This window comes from Petaurus breviceps, unplaced genomic scaffold (assembly GCF_028583685.1).
Source record: "Petaurus breviceps papuanus isolate PSGF00001 unplaced genomic scaffold, PetGlider_PUasm1.0 91133, whole genome shotgun sequence".
Lineage (NCBI taxonomy): Eukaryota > Metazoa > Chordata > Mammalia > Diprotodontia > Petauridae > Petaurus > Petaurus breviceps.
Window position 1 is genome coordinate 30667596 of NW_027187419.1, and position 24879 is coordinate 30692474.

The window sequence follows — 24879 nt, forward strand, 5'->3', positions numbered from 1 at the left end:
CAGAGTGAAGCATACTATTTGCTTTTTCGTTCTCATGGTTCTTCCCATTGGTTCTAATTCTTCTTTACAACATAACTAATGTGAAAGCATCTTTAATATGAATGTATATGTAGAGCCTATATCAGATTGTATGCCATCTTGGGGAAGGGGGAGTTGAGGGATGGGAAGAAAATTTAGAACTCAAAATCTTATGGATGAATGTTGAAAACTAAAAATAAATGAATTCATTGATTTAAAAAAGACACATACATGAACACACATGCACACTTTGTTTCTTCAGAAAACTTTTATTTGGGGGATGGGGCCACTTGACAGTGCAAAACTACAACATTATGTTTAATCTTTCTCTGTAAACATAGCAGCCTTATTTATATCTTATTTCCATGAAATTTTCAGTCTTTCACCACTTTTTAATGGAAGTCTGCAGAGGCTTAGTTATTGACCTTTTCAAGGAAACAAGCAATGTATTAGCATCTATAAACATCAGATTGCAGTGAATTTTTTTGTAAGTAATTGGGGTTAAGTAACTTGCTCAAGGTTACATGGCCAGTTATTTTTTTGTGTGGGTGCCAAGTATCTGAGGCTGGAACCAATCCCAGGTCTCCTGATGCCAGGGCTGGCGCTCTTACTCACTGTGCCACCTGGCCGCCCCAAATATTGCAGTGTTTTGAAGACATTTATGTCTTATGAAGAGATATTTCAAGAAAATGTGTTGGAGTTTTTCTTTGGGGGGGGGGGGGTAGGAGGAAGGGGTCGCATTCTCTTTTCTTTTTGAGACAGAGAGACATAACAAAGTCTTAAGCTGTTATCCTCTCCCTGTCTGCTGGGGCCACCTTTATCAAAGGAGCTAAGCAAAAACAATTTTTTTCTTTTAGAGTTAAAAAAATAACCAAGTACAGCATTTTCCAAATTAATTTGCTCAGTGAACTCTATGGATCTCTAAATATAATGATGGGTTCCATAAATGGTGGTCCAGGGCATCTGGAGGTATAAAATATCCCCATGAAAAAAGGCCAGGGAGATTTGGCAGAAAAAAAAAGAATGAATTAAGCCTACTTCCATAGTACAAAAAAAAATCATTGTTTACAATAATTAATATTTTGTTTATGAAAGTAGTTCCATATTTAGTGTTTTAGAGGGAAAAAGATCACTGACATTGTCTTCTGGAGCCCCCAGTCTCATTAAGTAGAGCACCAGGGTTCTAAAGAGTGGTATTTGGGAAATGCTGTCAGTGTTGGGAGAATTTAAGTCAACAAAGCACTTCTTAAACAGTGGATCAGCATTCGAGTTACAAAAAATTTGGCAAAAGTAAAAGGTTTGTGAACATGCAATGACCAAAAATTGTTCAAAATCAAATGCTTAAGGAATCTGAGATGTTTTTGACAGTGCTTGCCCCGGTTGCATCAGGCAATTTCACTGTAGTCTTGGTTCTGAGCACAAAACAGGTGCACTTTGCATCGTGCATGTCCTCAGGCCACCTAACCCTGGTCAATAGCCCCATTTTGAAAGAGACCTTTAACCTGCAAGGTTCATAGAACTATAAGTAAATTTTAACACAATCATTTCCCCTCCAAAGCACAAGAGTCACTCATGGATCTAACATTACATACTGAGTACTTGTTATACTTAACAACTGTCACCTAAGATATATTCCTCCCTCTGGTAGACAGACCAAAAGGCTCAATAAATTCATAGCAAACTTGGAAAGACTTCACAAAGAAATAATTTATTTTTATCAAGTCTCATACTATAAATGGCAAATTATCTTTACAGCTGAAATGGGAACATAAGAAGCAAAAAACTCCACCCAATTCAAAGCATACTACATAGTGGTCACTTGGAGTTAATTACTAGTAATCATGTCATGATACCATGCCATCCTCCTCAGTCTTTTGAAAAAAGTTATCTACCTATAGTTATGGGGCAAAATGGTATTACTACCAAGAACACTGCTCAGACAGAACTATTTAATGATGAAATCATAGGGTGAAAACTCAATTTCTGGAAAGTGAAGATTTCAATTGATCTCCACACACTCAGAGATCACTCTATGTAATTTCCATGGCCTTCAAAATTTCAAGTCTTCATGATCGTTCCAAGTAAACATTAAATGGTTTTTGAAAGCTTAAAGTTGTCCCAATACAGAGAATATGAAGCCCTTGACTACCCATAAGCAGGAACCTGGTAGTTTTCACAGAATTGCAAATAACTACACGAATTTTGCCCAAGTACAAAGAATCACCAAAGGCCATTAAAAAACCAAAGCCTCACTTCATAGGGAATAGAATCTTAAAGTAGTACAAATGCTATCACCTGTGGCTTAGGCTCAGCAAAATAAATAGAACAATGAACCTATGATTATGTAAGGATTAAATTTTTCAGAACTTGGATTTGGCCTTTAAAAAAGCTGCTGAACTAATTCCCATTTGGGCAAAGATGGTTCCATCTGCTTCATTCAAGGCAGAGATAGTGGCTCTAAAGCAGGGGTGGGGAACCTGTGGCCTTCTAGGTCCTTGGGTGCAGCCTTTTGACTGAGTCCAAGTTTTAATGAACAAATCCCTTTATTAAAGGGCTTTGTTCTGAGAAGTTTGGATCTAGTCAAAGGATAGCACCTAGAAGGCCACATGTGGCCTGGCCTTGAGGACACATGTTCCTCACCCCAGCTCTAAAGGGCTTCTTGTATTTGGGCAAGGCCCATTGTAGACAGTTTCAAATATCCCTCTTGCAGAGTGAGCAGATTTTTGCACATCCCTGAAAGTAAAGACTAACAATGTTCAAAAGACACGGAAATTACTTAGTTTTTCTACAGCAAAAGATTTTACCAAAAATCATGACTATTCCACTGCCAATTGGAATCATCGTGGTACAGTGGAAAGAGGGCTAACCTTGGTGGTGCAGGACCTAAGTTTAATGATTCTGCCCCTTCGTGGATGACCTTGGTCAAGTCACCTAGCTTTTCTGGGCCTTGATGTCCTCATTTTTAAGATGCGAACGTATTACTCTAGATCTAGGAGCCTGCAAATCAAGATTGGCTAGGAACCTGCCACTAGATAAGACCCCATCCAGCCAGTCAAAACACATGGGACCCTGGAGAAATTATGGAAGGGACAGGGCAGCAAACAGTCCTCTAGAGAGAAGGCAGATCATCTGTGGCACCTCCCCTTAAGTGGTAAAGAGTCTCTACAAAGTGTGGAGATGGGCTTGTTATAGATGTCATGGAGCCAGTTACCCACCTGGAGAGAGGTTAAGAGAGGAGGAGAATTCTTTTTCTTCTTCCAACCTCTGCCTTCCTCTCCTACTCATCAGCACCTCTGGCCAGAAAGTGGTCAGAGAGAAATAAAAGAGGGTGAAATTCAAAACAGTTAGTTGTAGCAACCCTAACGAGAAGTTTCAAAATGACTAGATATGATAAAATAATAACATTGGTTGGTAGTAGTGAATAAAATAATAACATTCATTAGGTACAGTGCTTTAAGGAAAGGGTCCACCTACTTAGTCCTTACTATTTTTTAATGCCCTGAGAGCTAAGACTGATTTTTTACATTTTTAAATAATAATTTTCATTTTAAATTGAAAATGTAAAAACCATTCTCAACTTGTAGGCTGTGCAAAAAAAAAAAAAGGCGAGACAAATGTGTGCCGCAAGATACCCACCCCTGTTTTAGGGTTTACAAAACACAGTGCTTAAGCATCATCTCATTTGATCCTCTCAACAGCTTGGTGAGATATTATTATCAACACCATGAAATTTGGGTGCCCATTTTTCAGAATAGGTAACTGAGGCTCAAAGAGGTTAAGTGATTTGACCAGGATCACCCAGTTAGTATTTCTCCTGATTCTAAGTCCAGAACATTTAGCTAGATCATCTCTTCCCATGCTAGTCCCAGAGAACCTAGAGCCATTGGTAAGGGCAGTATATTGGTATTTAAAACTCTGAAAATAAGACTAAAAGAGGCTGCATGAAGGTGATACATAGGATTCTCTAAACAAACATATGTATACTGTAAACCATCCTCCCATCATCAGGAGAGCTAGGCTTGAGCATCTCTGATATGAAGACATACGTGATAATGCAGTGTAAGGAGACCAAGTTATCAATGTGTCTAAGGTCACAGCAAGATACATTCCAAAAGGTAGCACTACAAACTCAAAGAGTACCATGAAACGGAAAAAGATTTTTAACACTGACTTCTTAATATACATCATTAGCTATTCTAGAATTCTAGTCACAGAAAATTCAATCTATTTTTTAAAAAACTATGAGGGAGACACTATGACATCATCTGATGCAACTGTCCCATAAATAATTACGCTGGGTAAACAACCCGGCCTGACTAGTGAAAATTCAGGTCTGTTCAGCTAAAAATCACTATTCACTTCTAACTATAAACATGGCTTACAGTCAAGACCACAAGAGGTTCACAAATGCAATTTTTAAAAAGATTTATATTCATAAAATTTAAATGGGGGTAAGATCTACATCAGGGGTGGTGAATCTGCAGCCTTGAGGCCACATGTGGCTTTCTAGGTCCTCAAGTGCTACCCTTTGACCAAATTCTAACTTCACAGAACAAATCCCCTTAATAAAAGGATTTGTTCTATAAAACATGGACTTAATCAAAAGGCTGCACCCAAGTACCTAGAAGGGCACAGGCTCCCTGCAATGGCTTCAAATTCTCACGTGAAAAAAATTACCTGATCTACCTACCTATACATAGCATGTCTGTACCTGCTGTTATTTATAAAAACTGTCTATAAAATATTTCAGGAAAACGAGTGGCCAAATGGCTCTAGTACCAAGACTTGAATCCTTTCCTAAAGTGACATATTTTGGCAGGAATTATTTAGTGCTTTCTGATAGAAATCCAATACAGGTTTGCCTCACTTTTAAGCTAAAGAAATGCCCCCTTCAAGTTGTATTTTAATTGAACCATATCTTAAATGTATTAGGTGAGCTCAAGGTTTGAAGAAACCCTGAAGGAATTCCCTTTTGGGAAGTGGTTCTCTTTGCAATATGAAATATTCTTTCCTTTAGTTTTCTATTTTGCCAGTTTGGATTCTATGCCTGGGTTTTTAAAGCATTTGGAGTCATTCAGATGTGGGTTTAATAAGTTATTTTTTGTCTCTATTTTATTTTATATTTCATCTCTGTTTTAACTAGCCTCTCTCAGGTTAGTGTTCCCTACATCTGGGACTTCCTGACTTAAATGTCTGTTTTACAACAATATTTGTTGCAAAAAACCCCCATAAACAAAAACAAACAAAAAAGCTCCCCCCCCCCATACCCAAGCCTTTGTTAAAGACATTAGATGGGTCTGATCTAGAAACTGCTTAAATTAAGGGGATCAAAAAACCTAAAATGTAATATAAAGGCTTTACCAATAGAATCTAATTTTTATTATCCCCAAAATAAGACATTTAGGAGGAAGTCAGTTTTTCTACCCACTTGCCATCCATATATAGTTTATAGGATGCTTTATGGTCCAACAGTGATTATTAAGTAACCTGAAGCTTAATATTCCCTGATATCCTTACTTGATTTTTATCTTTTGTAAGTTCATATCTTTATGTTGATCTGGAATTGATCACCATTATCCTCCACAGAAGGGCTTTTCTTTAGCTCTCTTGCTGGTGCCACTTCTTCACACCTTAACTGCTTTATTATTTATATATTAAAATGGTTCTGGTAGCTATGAAGCAGTCTTCTTAGTTCTTGGGTAATTTATTCAATATGTTCTTAAACCACCATTACCTTGTCTCTTGTTCACAATACTGAGAATCTTTGAGCTCATCATCCCAGTGCAGACACTAAATCAGTTCCTCACAATCCTCACCTATTGTGAGTTGGTCCCAATCCAAGGTGGATAAATAGACTGATCCTTTGATTTCTCTAATCAATAAGGCTTGCACCATAATCGGGATGCTACTCATCATAAAAGTCACAACACTGAACATTAGAAGGAAAGGGTCACTGTGAAGACTCTAGAAGTCTCTGGCGAATTTTCTTCTCTTCATTATTTGCTTTGGCTTCATCGATTAGATCCTGATCTGTCAAAACTGAAAACAAAACAAAAACTCCACATTTTAGATGGCAGCATTAATTGAAGGGAACTAATCTTAGCCTCTAGAAGTTGCTTTTCTCCTAACTGATCTGGATAGACTCTGAAAAAGGTTTCCCTTTGCTTTACCAGGTTTTGGTTTTTAGGCACGTTTAAGTATTTGGAAGTCATTCCCAGACAACCATTCAAATCAACAATTACATGAGAACTTAATGTTAATTGTCACCATCCAATGCCTTAAAAAAAAAATCACTAAAAGCTTCTACCAGAATTATGGAAACTGAAAACAGGTTATTTTTGAAAACATGAAAACTGATCTGGCTTAGCTTCCCAAAACTATCAAAGTATTTAACCAAATGTGAGAACTTAAATTTTGTCTTTTAGTCGGCTTAATTAAGCATCTGGTAGGCTGATGAGGTAAACAGAGCTAGTTTGGGCAGAGGAAGCTTACATGAATTCTACGTAGTTGTCCAACTACTCTTTGGTTTGCCCCCTTGTCAATAATCTGAGAACTGTTCCTTCCATTATAGAAATATGCAGGTAATTGTGAAATCTGTCTTACTGACAAAGACTCACCAGGAAGACAGAAGGTATACACACAAATATGCATATCTTAATAGTTATACTTCAACTTCAACAGATCTGGCTTGGTTTTTCCTGAAGTATCAAAGGATTTCAGCAAGTTTTAGAGCTTAAATTTTGTTTTTAGTCAATTCTGACCACGCCTCAAGTCACATGTCAACTTCAAGAGGCAGACAAAACATAGCAGAGTCAGTGTTTCACTGAGACATAATTAATGGTTTCACTGAAGGCTGGAGAGATTCTCAGAAATGGGAGGGAGAGCGTGGAAGCCCCAGAATGGGATAGGCACACATATGCATAGATAGATAGACAGACAGAGAGATAGATACATTTGTACATACATACACAGAAAGAAAGACAGAAAATAAATAGCAGATAGATGAGAGAAATAGATATATAAATATAGATAGATATAGATAGATAGATAGATAGATAGATAGATAGATCTATATTACTTAAGTTCACTTATATTTTCTCCCAGGAAAAGATAGTAAAGGCTCAAGTCATTGTATTCTTCCGACCTGAAGTGCAGGATATCAAAGGTGGGCAGGATTTCATACACTTAGAGTCTGATAGATATAGATATATAAAGATATAGGTAGCTAAAGAGATTGATGGATAGATATATAAAATAGATACAGATAAATGAGGGATAGGTGGGAGAGAGGTATATAAATGTAATTATATAGATACACAGATATAGTTATAGTTTGAAATATAGATAGATAATATGTTATGTATATGTATTATACTATGTACTATATTGTTTTATATTATAAATAATATTACATATTATATTATACGGAAATACAGAAAGATAGATGGATAAATACACAGGAGATATGGAGGCAGAGAAGCTAGGAAAGAGAAAAGGAAGATGAAAGGAGGGAAAGTGAAAGGGGCTCTGTGGTTATCTTCTCTTTAGAATTCTTTAGGATGATATTGAACCTCTCCTCCTTCCAACCAGGACATGCCCATTCCTGTCCTCCTCCATACTCTATATTATCTTCCCCTAAAATATGTTCGAACTTCCAATAGAGGTGGTAATAATATCTATGTCTACCCAAGAAAGGGTGGCTAACAGTCCTCTGAGGGCTGTCTTTTACCTCTGACCTTAAAGGCATCCCTACCGTTAAGTTCTGTCGCATCATTCCCAGTTTCTGCTCCCTTTTTGTCTGTAGGCTTGATGGTTTTACCATCTACGACATCAGTCTTGATCATCCCAAGGTTAGACAGGAGTAGCATGGGGTCAATCCCCTGACTGTTGTTTTTAATGTTCTCCAGGACTTTGAGACACTTAAAGGACTTAAGTTCACTTATATTTTCTTCCAGGAAAAGATAGTAGAGGCTCAAGTCATTGTATTCTTCCGACCTGAAGTGCAGGATATCAAAGGTGGGCAGGATTTCATACACTTTGAGAATGTCGGTCTTCTGCCTAAAGGGGACCAAGAATGTGTACAGGACCACAGGCACCAGAACAGCATAAACCACCAGGTTAATGAAACTGAGAAGCTGGAAAATCCCAACTGCAATGAGCTTACACTGAATCTGTTCAGGAACTGTGCTGTCATTCTTCAGGATTCCTGACTTGATGCTACAGACAAACTCATCAGACAGGGAGGAAAGGCTGAAGTAATAACCCAGGTAGACACAGGCCAGCAGGATAATTATGAAGGTCGCAGCCCTGCAGATGAGGTACTTAACTATTAGATTCTTTGACTTCTTTTTTGTTTTCAAGTACTGTTCCACTATTGGGTATTTAAAATGGCTTTCAGAGATTTCCCAAAGGCTTTAAAGAAAAAAAGAGAGAGAGAAGAGAATGATTAAGTAAAAATTGAATTAGAACCTCACAGAATAAGTGGATGGGTCTACACTTCCATACATCCAATGCTATTATGTAATGAACCAAAGCTGTGACTTTATAAGGGCATGAATAGATGTAGTCAAAGAAATGGAGACCCTACATTAAATATTGAAGAGTTTATTTGATTTTTAAATATATTTTCACTTACACATTTTACTTAAATATTTCTTCTATATTTCTTACTTGTTTCTTGTAAATTTCTTATTCTTATATTTTCCTTATTGTAGTGGACATCCAAGAAACAGGACAGCAAAGCCAATTATAATTTGACAGGAGTATTTATTAACCAGCTGGTGACTGCCTCTCAGAGGGAAAGACAGTCCCAAGTTTTCTGTTAGACATAATTTTATAGACAATGTGATTGCTAGCAACAGAATATGTTTCTAAGGGGTGCAATGTCTTTAGCATTGTTTCTATTGAAGCAAAGCATTCTCAGTATTATTATTATTTTTTAAGCAATTGGGGTTAAGTAACTTGCTCAAGGTTACACGGCCAGTTATTTCTGGGTGTAGTGCTGAGTGTCTGAGCCCGGGATTCGATCTCCAGGTCGTCCCAACACTGGAACTGGTGCTCTTACTCGCTGAGCCACCTGGCTGCCCCTAAGCAATTGGGGTTAAGTAACTTGCTCAACGTTACACGGCCAGGTGTTTCTGGGTGGGTGCTAAGTGTCTGAGCCCGGGATTCGATCTCCAGGTCTTCTCAACATTGGAACCGGTGCTCTTACTTGCTGTGCTACCTGGCCGCCCCCTCAGTATTATTCTTATTGAGGCAAAGCATTCTCAGTATTATTCTTATTGAAACAAAGCCTTAGTATTATTTCTACTGAAGCGAAGCGAAGCCATAGTCCCTTAGCAAAGCCTTGGATACAAACATAAACAGATCTGAATCCATGGGAATCTGTGGCATGTTTTTAGCAACACAGGTGAAACATTTCTTTACTACTGGAGCCTATTAGGTGGTTTCCAAGGAACCTAGTAGGGGTCCCCTCTAGCAGGTTTAAGGGGGTTTTGGTATATAATTTCTGGTGGGCACTTCACCTATATATATTTATTTATATATTTCATTTAAATATTTCTTAATTACATGTAAATTTTTAAAATTAATCTTTTATTTTTAGTTTTTAACATTCATTTCCACAAGATTTTTAGTTACAGATTTTCTCCCCATCTTTTCCCTACCCCCTATCCCCAAATAGCAAGCCTGCTGAATACCCCTTCCCCCAATCTGTTCTATCTTATATCCTCTCCAATACCACCCCCCAACTTTCTAGTAGTGCAAGATGGATTTTTATACCCCAGTGCCTGTATATCTTATTTCCCAGTTGCATGTAAAAACCGTTTTTTTTAAATTTGCTTTTAAAACTTAGATTTCCAGATTCTTTCCCTTCTTCCCTCTTCACCAACCCCCACTGGGAAGACAAGCAATTCAATACAGGTTGTACATGTGTAGTTACACAAAACGTTTCCATAGTAGCTTTACTGTGACAGACTAACTATATTTCCCTCCATGTCCCTTTTCAAAAGTGTTTGCTTCTAACTACCCTCTCTTCTATCATCCCCCCTCTTATACCTTTCCCCCTACTTTCCTGTAGGGTAAGATACCCAGTTGAGTGTGTATGTTATTCCCTCCCTAAGACAAATTCAATGACAGTAAGGTTGACCCATTCTCTTTCACCTTCCTGCTCTTCCCCTCTATTGTAATAGTTTTCTCTTGCCTCTTTTATATGAGATAATTTACCCTATTCTATCCCTCCCTTTCTCCTCCCAATATATTCCTCCCTCACCTCTTAATTTTATTTTTTAGATATCATCCCTTCATATTCAACTCATCCTGTGCCCTCTGTCTAAGTATACATGTACATACATATACACACACTCACATATGTATTTATACACACATACACCCTCCTATACATACATATATAACATATGTATGTATACATATATATTCCCTTCAACTATCCTCATACTGAGAAAAGTCTCATAAGTTACAATGATTGCTTTTCCATGTAGGAATATAAATAGTTCAACTTTAATAAGTTCCTTATGATTTCTTTTTCCTGTTTACCTTCTCATGCTTCTCTTGCCTCTTGTATTTGAAAGTCAAATTTTCTGTTCAGCTCTGGTTTTTTCATCAAGAATACTTGAAAGTGGGGCAGCTAGGTGGCACAGTGAATAGAGCACCCACCCTGGAGTCAGGAGGACCTGAGTTCAAATACAGCCTCAGACACTTAACACTTACTAGCCTTGTGACCTTGGGCAAGTCACTTAACCCCAACTGCCCTGCTCTCCCCCCTCCAAAAAGCAAAAAACCAAAAACAAAACAGAAGAATATTTGAAAGTCTTCTATTTCATTGAATGACCATATTTTCCCTGTGGCATTATACTTAAGTTTTGCTGGGTAGGTGATGCTTGGTTTTAATCCTAGCTCCTTTGACCTCTGGAATATCATATTCCAAGCCCTTTGATCTCTTAATGTAGAAGCTGTTAGATCTTGGTTTATCCTGATTGTGTTTCCACAATATTCAAATTGTTTCTTCCCGACAGCTTGTAATATTTTCTCCTTGACCTGAGAACTCTGGAATTTGGCTATAATATTCCTAGGATTTTCTTTTTGGGATCTTTTTCAGGAGGTGATCAGTGGATTCTTTCAACCTTTATTTTGCCCTCTGATTCTAGAATATCAGGGCAATTTTCCTTGAGAATTTCTTGAAGGATGATTTCTAGGCTCTTTTTTTTGATCATGGCTTTTAGGTAGCACAATAATTTTTAAATTTTCTCTCCTGGATCTATTTTCTAGGTTGGTGGTTTTTTCAATAAGATATTTCACATTGCCTTCTATTTTTTCATTTGTTTGGATTGGTTTTATAGTATCTTGATTTCTCATAAAATCATTAGCTTCCATTTGCTCCAGTCTAATTTTGAAGGAATTATTCCCTTCAGTGAGTTTTAAAAATTCCTTTTCCATCTGGCAAATTTGGCTTTTTAAGGCATTCTTCTCCTCATTGGCTTTTTGGGCCTCTTTTGCCATTTGAGTTAATCTATTTTTCAAGGTGTTATTTTCTTCAGTATTTTTTTGGGTCTCCTTCAGCAGGCTGGTGACTTGCTTTTCATGATTTTCTTGCATCATTCTCATTTCTATTCTCAATTTTTCCTACACTTCTCTTGATTTTCAAAATTCTTCTTGAGCTTCTCCATGGCCTGTAACCAATTCATATTTTCCTTGGAAGTTTTTGATGCCAGAGTTTTGACTTTGTTGTCTTCTTCTGGTTCCATGTTTTGATCCTTCTTGTCCCCAAAATTTTCTATGGTCTGATTGCACTTCTTCTGCTTGCCCATCTTGCCAGCCAATTACTTGACTTTTGAGCTCTTTGCCATGGTAGAACTCTGTTTCCAGAGTGGAGAGAGCTGTATCCCAAATTGCTGGGATTTTCGCAGTTGTCAGAACTATGAGGAGGGTGCCCTCCCTACAGCCACCACAAACTCTGGCACACTGGCCACACACCCCAGGACCACCACCCAAGACTGTGACCCAGATCCAAGCAGGTCAAAACAAGAGCGATTATCCTCTGAATGGTTGCTTTGTTCCCCCTATGATTTGCAGGCCAGGAGCTCCAACGGCAGTCATGTAGAGATGCCATGCCTCCTGCCACCTCTCACCCTGGGGGCAGGGGTGGGACCACACTCTTCTGTCACCCAGTTCCAATAGAACTTTCTTTTTGGCCTTTATGGGTTCAGAAGTCTGGAAACCTTCATGGCTACTAGTGATTCACTCTCTTAAAGTCTGCTCTGGCCAGTCTGTGCTGCTGGTCAGGGACATCCCAGGTCTGGGCTGGCAGGTTCAAGTGGGACTGTGCTTGGCTCCCAGGCTGGTGCTATAGACCCTTCCTGACAGCCTGCCAGGTTGCCTTCAGCTGGAGATTTGTTTCTGTCACTTTGTGGGTTCTATAACTCTAAAATTTGTTTAGAGTCATATTTTACAGGTCTTGGAGGTGGTTGGTGCAGGAACTTAAGCAAGTTTCTGCTTTTACTCCACCATCTTGGCTCTGGCCCTACATGTAAATTTTTTAACAACCATTTTTTAATCTTTTGAAGTTCCAAATTCTCTACCTCCCTCTTGCCCTGTGCCTCAAGCAATTTGATATTGATTATACTTTTGAAGTCATGCAAAGAAAGTATATTTCCATATTAGCCATGTTGAAAAAGAAAACATAGAAAAATAAAGTAAAAATAAGTATTATTTAATCTACATTCAGAGTTCATCAGTTCTTTGTCTGGAAATGGATAGCATTTTTCATTATGGGTCCTTTGGAATTGTCTTGGAACAACTGACCAGAGTAGCTAAGTCTTTCACAGTTGATCATCCTTACAATATTGCTATTATTGTGTACAATATTCTCTTGGTTCTGTTCCTTTAAATTTTCATGAATTTATATATGTCTTTCCGGGTTTTACTGAAACCATCCTGTTCATCATTTCTTAAAGCACAATAGTATTCCATCACAATCATATACCATAACTTATTCAGCCATTCCCCAATTGATTGGCATCCCCTGGATTTCTCTGCCACCGCAAAAAGAATTGCAATTAATATTTTTGTGTATATAGGTCCTTTCCCCTTTTCTTTAATCCCCTTGAGATAACTACCGTGGTGGTACACATTTTGCAGGGCCAAATTGTATGCACACTTTTATAGCCCTTTGGGCATACTTCCAAATTGTTCTAAAGAATAGTTAGACCAGTTCACAACTCTGCCAGTAGCATATTAGTGTCCCTATTTTTCCACATTCCCTCCAGCATTTGTCATTTTCTTTCTCAATCATGTAAACCAATCTAATTGGTTTGAGGTGGTACTTCAGAATTGTTTTAATTTGCATGTCTCTAATCATTAGAGATTTATAGCATTTTTCTGTAACTATTGATAGCTTCGATTTCTTCTTCTGAAAATTGCCTGTTCATGTCCTTTGACCATTTATCAAATGAGGAATAGCTCTTATTTTTATAAATTTGGCTCAGTTCCATATAGATTTGAGTAATTGGGCCTTTATCAGAGAAATATACTGTTAAGTGAATTTTTGTTGGCACTGCCATTCCAGAATTTGATTTGAGACATTATTTTAAAGTTGTTTGGAGGGCAACGTTGAGAGAGCTCAGCTGAGTTCTTTTCCTACTCCACCATATTGGATCCCAATAATCCATAGTATATTTTATAAGAAGGAATGGGATTCATAAACTTTTTGTCACCTTTCGAAGATAGAAGGGAATTTAGAGAATGTCAAGTTCACCTGCTCATTCATTTAATAAACAAAGAAAGTGAGACTCAAAGGAGATAAATAACTTTTGAAAGCGCACATGGTAAGTTTGTAAAGAGAGCTGGGACTCCAACCCAGGTCTTCTGACTCCAAGATCAGTGCTTCGTCTACTGTGACATGCTCGATCCAACAAGCAAAAGAGCACCATTCTTCCTCAAGGCAAAACCCAAAGACTGAAGAGTAAAGCAGTATCTTATTATTCTATCCCAAATAGGCAACTAAAAAACATAGGTATAGTAGGCCAACTATGTAATGCATATAACAAGGGCTAGTAAAAATACCTCTAGGTCCTGATTAATGCAATAAAATGAACAATGAATTCTTGGAAGTATTTCCACTATTCAAATACACAATCCACATTTCTATTAGGGTGGGACCAACTGCTATTATTTTATATTATTATAACCTTGAATAGTGTAAATTCAAATACATACAACCATTTCGGAGGATTCATTTTTCACACTGAGACCTAGCTGTATAATTGCCTAAGTCTAACAAATTAACTCACAATTGAAAATAAAGAAAAAAGAAGAAAATGACATACATACATGTATATGCATATATGTATATACATATGCATATGTGTTTTGGATATGTGTATATATGTGTACATGTGTGTATTATATAATATATACACATGTGTATTATATTGTATGTGTGTATACACATCCATGCATCCGCGTGTGTATATTTGGATATACACCATGACAATAAAAAGAATTGCTATAATGTAGGAAGAAAAATTGCAAGCAATCTGATAAGCTAATTCATATTTTAGAAGCATCAATACTTTACCAAATTATCCCTGAGAAAGCTTGTCTTTTCAAAAGAAAAGGGGATTGTTTAACCTAAAGGAAGAAACAGAATTCTAGCGGTAGAAACGCAGGCATTATTACAGGTGGATGAGACAGACAGAGATTTCTGGAGACTGGTTTTAGATTGGTCTAGGCCTCAGGATTAGAGCAAGAAACTGTCAGGAGTCTGTTAGAATCCCCATGCAGTCTTACCTTTGCCCAACATTCTCATTCACATTCACAAATGGGCTGGCGCCATCTCTCATGTCAACACCACGGACACTCTTTACAGCTTTGATGGCCCGGTTGTAAATTTTGTCAAGTTCTTCCATAATAAACTTCATATCTGAACAAAGGTGAGGGGCTGCAGTGAAACGCCAAAACAAACTAGGCATGTACAACAATATGGCGAGCAGCAACAGAATGTAAGGGAAAAACTAAAGGGAGGAAACAGAGAGAGAGAGAAAAGTCATTAAACCAAATCAGGAATCTCCTTTGGGTTTCCTATTTCACTTCTCTCTTCTGTCCAGGGCACCTTCATGAGTCCAGAGAGGCAGATTCACAACCTCAGAGTCCTCCTCAACTCCGTGCTTGGTTATCTTTTAGGTCCAATCAGTTGCCAAGTTTCCTTGGGTTGACCTTCACAGCATCTCTTGCCTTCTCTCTCCTCATACTGCTATAATCTTGTTTTTAAGCCCTCATCACTGCTCTTCTGGACCACTGCAATAACCTTTTAATCGGTCTCCTTGCCTCCAATCCACACTCCCAAAAGCTGCCAAATATTCCCAAAGCACATGCCTGATGATAGTACTCCCCTCCTCAGAAAGTCCCAGTATTTCCCTCTTGTAGATAAAACACAAACTCTTCTACTTGGCTTTTAAAGCCCTCCTTAGTTGGGTTCCAGTTTATCTACTTCATGTCCATTATTTTCCCTCACATGCTGCATTACAGTCAAAGTAAATTGGTTGCTTTTCCCCATTCTCTTGTTTTTGTGCCACTGTATGAGTCTTCCTTCTTGCCTGGAATACACTCCCTCTTCCTCTCTACTTCACTGAATCCCTGGCTTACATCAAGGCCCAACTCAGGTACCACCTGCTTCAGGAAGCCTGTCCTATGTACTCTCCCTTCCTTTCCCATTACCCCCACATCCCTGGCTGCAATTCTGGTAGCTTTCCCCCTCCAAATTGCCTTTGTACTTAATTTTCTGTTTACATTTTTTCCCCAATAGGATGTAAGCTCCCTAAGGGCAAATCCTTTTAACTATTCATCTGTGGTTATCCCTAGCAATCAGCAAAGTGCCTGGCACATAGTAAATGCCTAATAAACCCTTGCTGAATGAGCTAACTGAGCCTGTATGGTTCTATTTTCAATTTCTCTCCCATGCTAAAGGGTATATAATGTACAGTGTGTGATTATGAAGGAAAGGCATTGTTTTGGATGTATGACTGATGTATTCTGGAACTGGACAGAACTGATCCATGGGAAGCTAAGTGTTAAGAGAACATAATCTATACCTGGTTAATTTCCCAAGTGGGCCATGAAAGTATTTAGACAAAGAGGTCCTTTTTTTGACCTGGGTGGTCATGTGTCAGCTGGGGACTAGGTGAGAGAGAGTTAAGTCTGCAAGGGTTTGAATCTGGTTTACACCTGTGCCAAAAATGAAAGAGGTACCTCTCTCTCCCTCCACCCTCTGTGGGAAAGTCAGATGATCAGTTTCTCCTTCCAGCCTAAGAAAGAAGGCCTAGGGAGCAGTATATAAGCAGGGACTCCAAGGGAAGAGTGGATTCTGTGTTACAATGGCTTTTTCTATTAGGACTGAACACACCTGAATTGGGAATTAAATGATGCTCTCACTACTGCCCTTGGGTGCTTAGTCTCCACAGCGGGAAATCAACTATAATCTTGGGATTTGCTGGTTTTTTTGCACAGTGCCCAGCACACAGCAGGTGCTTAGTACATTTTTACTTATTGATTGCTACTGATGGGACAGGGAGGATAGCTAGAGACATGGATGCTGGAACCTCATTGACATTACTAGATTTATAGCTAGGGGATATACAGTCTCATAACTGACTGAAGATAATGGAGAATAAACAGACCTGATATATTAATTTTTGGTTAGCAACAACAAGGCACTTGGCTTTCTTTTTTTGGTAAATTTTTTATTCATTTTAAACAAATACAAAAATGAAAAAAGAAAAAAAATGGGGCGGCCAGGTGGCTCAGCGAGTAAGAGCACCGGCTCCAGTGTCGGGATGACCTGGATCAAATCCGGGCTCAGATACTCAGCACCACACCCAGAAATAATAACTGGCCATGTAACCTTGAGCAAGTTACTTAACCCCAATTGCTTTAAAAAAAAAACAAAAAAACCCACATTGCCATGTATACAGCTGAACATAAGAAAGGATTCAATATAAAACAATAAAATTTCCATTTCAAGAAAACCTATATAATAAATACTACACATTGTTTTCCAAGCTACCCAGATTTTCTTTGCTTCCTAATAGGTTTTCTTTTGTTCTCTGCTGTGTACTTTTTACTCTCCCCCACTAGAAGGCTACAATTAAACATGAAGACACACATATTTATACATATATACCAACACACATATATATATATACGTAAATATCTATACACATATACACACATGAATAGGTTTTCTTTTGTTCTCTGCTGTGTACTTTTTATTTTATTTCCTCCCCCACTAGAAGGCTACAATTAAACATGGAGACACATATTTATGCATATATACCAACATATATATATACATAAATATCTATACACATATACACACATGGATATATATATATATACATTTATATGAATATATGTAAGACCTATGTACATTTCCACTTTTGATCTCTTTCTCTGATGGTGGATAGCATCTTCCTTTAGAGGTCCAAGTCTATTCATATAAATCTAAATCTAAATCAACTAGCTCATTATTTCCTACACCACAGCAATATTCCAAAATGATCACATTCAATCTGAGACTGTCTATTAAATTTTTTTCCCAACTACCTACATTCTTTCTATTCTTGGTGACACTGGTTTTATTTATACAAGAAAATTATAACTTAAAATAATCAGAATTATCCATTTTATACTTCAACAATGCTATCACCTTGTGATGTAGTTTAAGGTCTGATAGTGCCAAATCTCCTTCCTTTACATCTGTTTTTTGCCCTGGTTTCTTTGAAATTCCTGACCTTTTGTTCCTCCAAATCGTCTTTGCAATGCTTGGCTTCCTAAAGCAAAATGTACCCTGAAAACCTCACTTACAACAAGGAATCCCTCATATGGACGTTAAAATCATACACAATTCCTTGACAAATGAAACCACAGAGGTAAGATAACAAGGTTAAAGAACGAAGCCTTCGTTGTATTTGTAATGGGAGTCTGGTGCACGTGCAGAACAGCTTGCTAAGATGATGTCTCCCTGTGGAAGATGCTAAGGGAGTTGCCTCTAGTATAAGAGTGAAGTTGGCCTGAAGAGACTCCCATGTGGACATTCTGAAATGTCCACAGAAAGAAGATGCTAAACGGTTCTGGACTACGCTACGAGGGGAAGAGCCACGAAGACTCCTTTCCTCTTAGCTCCCTTTCCCCAGCTGAGGTTACAGGGCTCCCAAGAAGTGAGGCCTCCTTGGTCTGCTCATTTGTTCTTTTCTGTTCTAGGTGCTAGAAGAGGAGTCTCTGACCTTAGAAGTTTCAAAAACTGGGAGAGTGAGTCATGGTAATGCAGAAATCAGAATCTAGGCCAGATTTTGCAGTGAGTTTAGTATAAATACCCCTTGTAGCATGGTCTCTCCACTAGATGCCACTGGTGAAGGAGCCACCCTGTTCTCCTAGATATAAATGCAGCAAAGAGAAAGCCAGTGCGGATGGCAACAGTTCTGCTATACAGGCAATAGAAAAAAGCTCTTCTCAATTATGTGGTAGGCCATCCAGAAGCAGTTTCAGAATGTCCATATGTGAGTTTCTCACTTGGAATAAACTCTGCTTGCTTAGTTTTTCTTGTGAAATGTCCTCATATCAAAACTGTTCACAGGAAGGTATGAATGCCTCCCCCCCCCCCTCCTTCAATAACCCACAGCTGGCAGCAAATAGAGACGAACTGCTTATTCATGAAAAGGAGGAAATGTCTGTTGTCTTGGAGGAGCAAGGCTACTCTATTCTTAATCCAAAATTCCTGGCTCATCCCCCAAGAGCCTTGTTGAGGGGAACACAAACATTCAGAGGAGACATGGACACCCCTGCTGCAACACAGACTTCCTTCTCCAGCTAATCCCACACTGGGATGTAACTAGGTTTATCAGAAAATGTTAGCTGCTTCCCACGGTCCCCTTGGGCATACAATAGTGGGTGATTAAGGAAGCCTCTGGCTGCCTTATTCGAGATTCCCACTAACACAGCAAGGGAAGTTTTCACCCAGGCCCAGGCTGGAGAGTTTGCATTGTTGTGAAATGTAATTACTAGGATAACAAAGTCAGCCAGGATTCATAGTCTCAAAAGCCAGGCATTATCTACCATAGCCCACTGGAGAAAAGTATGATTTTCACCTTGGTCTCAAGAAATCTATTTCTAAGCCAGCTTGGTTTCAAAGGAAGAATAATAGCATATTATCTCAAACTGAGTGAATGAATGAACAAGTGGATGTTCATTGGGCAGTGTAATTTTGCCTACCTGCCCCAGCCTTGTGGTAATCAGTGCTAATGAACAGCTCACGCTGACTCATTCTAATTAGGAAAAATGGGTATTTAAATATATTAAATTCTGGGTATTTACTTTTTCCTCTGAAGTTTTCTCACACCAAGGCCATGTTCATAGGAAAGAATAAATGAGTGCCGCCTGTACCATCACCACTGTTTCCTGCTTTTCTCTATATGCCTAACTTTTCTCCCCATTGACCAATCAAGCAATCACTAAAGATTTATTAAGCACTTACTATGTGGCAAGCACCATACTATGTTTCAAAAAACCATACTAGGTTTCAAAAAAAGGTAAAAAAAAAAACCAAAAACAAGAGACCCTGCTCTCAACATTGTAGTGGGGGAGACAAGTAGATCATTATGTACAAGATATAGACCTTTGAGGAGAAGGCAGCAGGAGATGAGGATGGAGTGGGAGTGGTCAGGTAGGGGACTCCTGAAGGAAACCTGGGATTCTGAGAAGTGGAGATGAGGAGGAATGGGGGACAAAGGCACAAAGAAGCAGATAAAACATATACAAGGAACAGGAAGAAACCAGTAAGGATGTCCTGTAGAGTGCAGAGTGGGCAGTAATACCTAAGACTGAAAAGACAGGAAGGGGCCAAACCTTGGCTGAGTTTGTGAGAACATGGGATTAAAAGTTAATTCACCAAAACAGGCACGTGGAAAAGGGACCAATTATAGCCTTTAATATTTCTCTTCACCCCAGCAAAAAACATGGAAAAAAAAACAAAACATGAGGATGGCTTTTTTTTTTTTTTGCTTTTTGGAGGACAATTGGGGTTAAGTGACTTGCCCAAGGTCACATGGCTAGTTTTTGTGTTAAGTGTCCAAGGCTGGACTTGATCCAGATTTGAACTCAAGCCCTCCTGACTCCGGGGCCAGTGCTCTATTCACTGCACCCCCTAGCTGCCCCATGAGAATAGCTTTTGAAAGACTTCTTAGCACTCTAATCAACACAGTAACAAACCAGAAATACAAAAGAATGAAGATGAAAAACACCATTCATTTCCAACAGAGAAGTGATAAACTTAAAATGCAGACATACATTTTCAGACATAGCTAATGTGGGAATCTGTTTCAATGGGGTGGGTTGAGGTGCAGAAGGAGGGAGAGGTTACTGGGAGAAATTAAAAAACAACGAAAAACATGGCACTGGGGGAAAAGCATCTTAGTAAAGGAGACCTGATGTTTGTATATGTGTCTACAAACTTTCTCCCTTCAAAATCTGATTTAGGATATTCTGTGAGAGAACGATAGGTCGTTTGCTGAAAAGATACTGTCTGTCCATTTCTGCCTTGGGTAGAAAGGCCTGGGCAGAGTCAAGAGGCTTCCACTAGAGGCTTCATTTCTACATTTTCAGATCATTTATAACATTTGTTTTGTTCCTTTACCTCCAACTCTCCTGCTATCCACCCAGATGTGGTCTGGAAGGAAGGAATGGGGAGTCTAGACTGTGGAAAAGTTTCCATCATGGGAATGGAAGGGGAAAGAAGACTTAAGGGATATCAGTGGACATGAGAAGTGAGAGCAGCAATACTGAATAAAAGGTTTGGTTGGGTTCAGAATTTAGTGACTGATTTGGTTCCACTGCAAAATGGAGATAGATAAATTGAAAGGATAGTGAAAGCATCTTTCTGAGGCATAGAAGAAGGGCTGCCTTTGGAGTCAAAGGGCCTGGGCTCAAAACCCAGCTCTGAAACTTTCTGCCTTATATGACCTTGGGCAACATCTCTTGGCCTCATTTCCCTCATCTATACAATGAGGAGGTTGTTCTAGACTGTTTCTAAGGTTCTTCTAAATCTTATGATATTCACCCTCTCAAATGCACAACTAAACTACTGAATAAAGGCCCTGTCAGAGGCACTGTGGTATACAAGAGGAGTCTAGAAAGACCTGGGATTCAAATCCTACCTGTCTGACATTACTAGTTATATGACTTTGGACAGGTCACAACCTCTTTGAGCCTAAGTTTCTGAATCTTGAAAAACAGGGAGAATAAGTACCTTGTAGAGTTGCTGTGAAGATTAAGTAAGGTAATCAGACCATAGATTTAGAGTTGGAAGGGTTTTTAGGGATCATCTAGTCCAGGGGTGAGAAACCTGTGGCCTTGAGACCACCTCTGGTCTTCTAGATCCTTAAGCGTGCCATTTTGACTGGAATTTGGACTCAGCCAAAAAGTCGTACTGAGAATTTAGAAGGCTACAGGTGGCCTAGGCCAACCCCCTTCATTTATAGAATAGACACAGAGAAATGAAATGATTTAGAACATAAAAAATGTTTTGCAAACCTTAATGAATTACTTAAATGCCAACTATTATTATTACTATTGCCCTTACCAGTGATTCAATAGGAGTAATCTCTCCTTCCACCCCAACCTGGCCCCAAGGAAGCACCTAATCTTAGAAGAGAATTCTAGTTCAAAGGTATTTTATCCTTGGTCCTCACCAGGGCCATCACTGGAGTTTATATAATCAGTGGATATGGCTTTGATAGTCAAAAGGAACCTAGCTTTGGAGTTAAAAGTGACCTCAACGGCTATCATGTCCAATTCCTCACTTAACTGATGAAGAAATAGAAGTACATAGAGGTTATAAAACTTGCCCAGGTCACATAGCCAGTGTCTGAGGTAGGATTTGAACCTGTTATTCTTGACTACAAATTCAGTGCCCTACCAACTATTACATTATGCTACCACGGATAAATGTTATTCTTGATATCTTCTGTTTCTGGCAAACCGAGGGTCAAAGAAAAATTGGTTTTAAAGTTTTGATTTTTTTAAAGCTACATTTTGAGCTTTTCAATGCTGCAGAAAGGTCGTAAGCAGTATTATACCCCGCAAATCTCTTTGAATAAATGATACTATACTGCCATCTGCTGGGATCTATTTAATTCTTCTCAACTGTCAGTATGCATATGAGAACCATCAACCAAAGCCTATGCAAAAGAGGAGGAAAAAGAAAGGGATAGAAGAAGGAAGAAGGAGAGAGAAAAGAAAAAGAATGGGGTCCATATGGGGACATTTTGTGGTTTCTCTAATAGACGAGGCAGTTAGGTGGTGCAACAGATAGAACACTGGGCCTGGAATCAAGAAGTCCTAAATTCAAATGCAGTCTCAGGCACTAGCTGTGTGACCCTGGGTAAGTCACTTAACCTATGTTTACTTCACTTTCCTCATCTGCAAAATAAAAATAATGAGAGCACCTAAATCCCAGGGTTATTGTGAGGGTAAAATGAGATATTATTTGTAAAGAACTTAGTAAACCTTAAACCTTAAAGTGCTACATAAACACTAGCTCTTAGTATTATTATTAGATAGACAGGGCATTTATTAAGCTCTTGATATGTGCTAAGGACGCGAGATACAAATACAAAAAACAAGACAGTCCCTGCTCAAGGAGCTTACATTCTAATAGGAGAAGATAATACATAAATGGGTGCTGGAGAGTAGATGGGGGGAGTAAGAGAGCATCTTGACTGAACTAACCCATTAGATGATGAATATTTGCAAATCAACATGCCAGACAAAGGGAGATACAAAGATAAAAAATAAGAAAGGGCCTCTGTACTCAAGGCATAACCGTATTACAAAATAAACATAATACCAGTCTCTGAAGATGGGAAATTCCAGGTCATCCAAAGGGCCATGGGGAGATGCATGGTGGGTATTAAACAGGTTGTATTGTATTTCAGGAAGAAGAATTACACACAGGAAGCAGTGGAAAAGGTATCATCAAAAAGACACATAAAGGGAAAATGAAGAGGGCTAGTCTTGAACCAGGGTATCTAGGTAGCACAGTGGATAGAGTGCCAGGTCTGGAGTAGGGAAGACTTCATCTTCTTCAGTTCAAATCTGGCCTCAGACAGCAGCTGTGTGATCCTGGCAAGTCATATAACCTTGTTTGCCTCAGCTTCTCATCTGTAAAATGAGCTGGAGAAGGAAATGACAAACCACTCCAGTATCTTTTCCAAGAGAAACCCAAATGGAGTCACAAAGTGTCGCACATGATGACCGAATAATAGCTAACAATTATATAGCACCTACTACATGCCAGAATGTATGCTAAGTACTTTACAATTATCTAACTAGAACAAGTCTTAGATAAGACGTCCTGATGCTGCACTAGATCTTGTCTAGAGGAGGTTCTAAGTCTATGATTTGAAGGCCCCTGCCATATTGGATGGATACTCTGTCAAGGATTCACTGAAAGATACACAGAAGAGTCAAACAGGGTAAGAAGGAATGGAAGAGTGGCAATCCATACCACTGGAGGGAACACCTTCTTCCCCAAGATAGGTCGCACACGTGCTGAAATCTGTGAGAGGTACAAAGGAAGACAATACACCATCCAAACCAAGAAGGGGATGGGGAGGGAAGGTTCGGGGAAGCCTTTGGGAAGAAAATGGCATTTGTAATGAATTTGAAAGAACAGACAGATTTCACCAAGCCCACAATGATAAGGCAGGGATACCATGCATGAAGAAGAACAAAAGCCAATCCTGGCCCAGATCAGCTGTAGCTGTAGCCTAGACAGGAAGGGCATTTGTGAGACACGAGCCAGAAATGTAGATGCTTGGATGCCAGAGTAAGCAGAGTGGACTTGATTGAACAGGGACAAAGGAATCACAGAAATAAGACAGCAGACAGTTTCTTCTGGGGAATATAAGCTCTTGAGAGGGTTTTCAACTTCAGCTCGAGGGCTGATGAGATGATGGCTACACACACCAAATCTGTGTAAGCACTGTTCGGAGGAAAGTGAACTGGAATAGGAAGGAGAAGGGCTAGGTTCTGCACACAATGGAACTGCAGTTCTTTCATCTGCAAAATGAGGTCCTTGGAGGTGATTCTAGCTCTAACACACTCTGATTTAACAACATTCCAGATAAATATTCTTAGTTTGAGTCTTCACCACTATTGAGGAATGTGGAGAAAATGCCTTCATGAAGGAAGGAAACAAGTATTTATTAATAAAGTGACTCCTATGAACCAGGCACTGTACTAAGTGCTTTACAAATATTTTTCACTGGATCCTCACAAAAACTCCAGGAGGGAAGTAGGTACTGTTACTATCTCCGTTTTATAGTTGAGGAAACTGAGACAGAGGTTAAGTGACTTGCCTAGGGTCACACAGTTAGTATCTAAAGGTAGATTTGAATAATAACTAACATTAAACACTTGCTAGCTCTGTGACCCTGGGCAAGTCACTTAACCTTGTTTGCCTCAGTTACCTCATCTGTAAAATGAGTTGGAGAAGGAAACAACAAACCGCTCCAATATCTTTGCCAAGAAAAGCACAAATGGGGTCAAAAGAATCGAACATGGCTGAAACAACCAAAACAACATCAGCTAACATTTATATAACACCTACTACATACTGGAATCTATGCTAAGTGTTTTACAATGACTGCATTTGATCTTCGTAACAACTCTGGGAGGCAGGTGCTATTATTATCCCAATTTTACAGATGGGGAAACTGAGGCAAACAGTTTAAAATGATTTGCCCAGGGTCACAAGTTAGTGTCTAAAACTGGATTTGAGCTCAAGTCTTGCTG

General features: G+C 38.9%; 1 protein-coding gene across 2 annotated transcripts in view; it reads right to left on the reverse strand.

Moving 5' to 3' along the window:
* Positions 1-729: 729 nt before the first annotated feature.
* Positions 730-24879, reverse strand: part of PANX1 (pannexin 1) — a 58004-nt gene continuing 33854 nt past the window's right edge. Inside the window, exons 3-6 of one of the 2 annotated variants that reach the window (XR_011166803.1) lie at positions 14824-15047; positions 7772-8430; positions 2625-6057; positions 730-2495 (exon numbers count right to left, since the gene is read on the reverse strand). Coding sequence is in view for 1 of the 2 variants with exons in the window: in XM_069080536.1 (XP_068936637.1) it covers positions 5969-6057; positions 7772-8430; positions 14824-15047 (972 nt within the window). In the remaining variant the exon portion in view is untranslated. Of the gene's footprint in view, positions 6058-7771; positions 8431-14823; positions 15048-24879 lie in introns of both variants that reach the window. The other variant, XM_069080536.1, reaches the window with a different exon arrangement.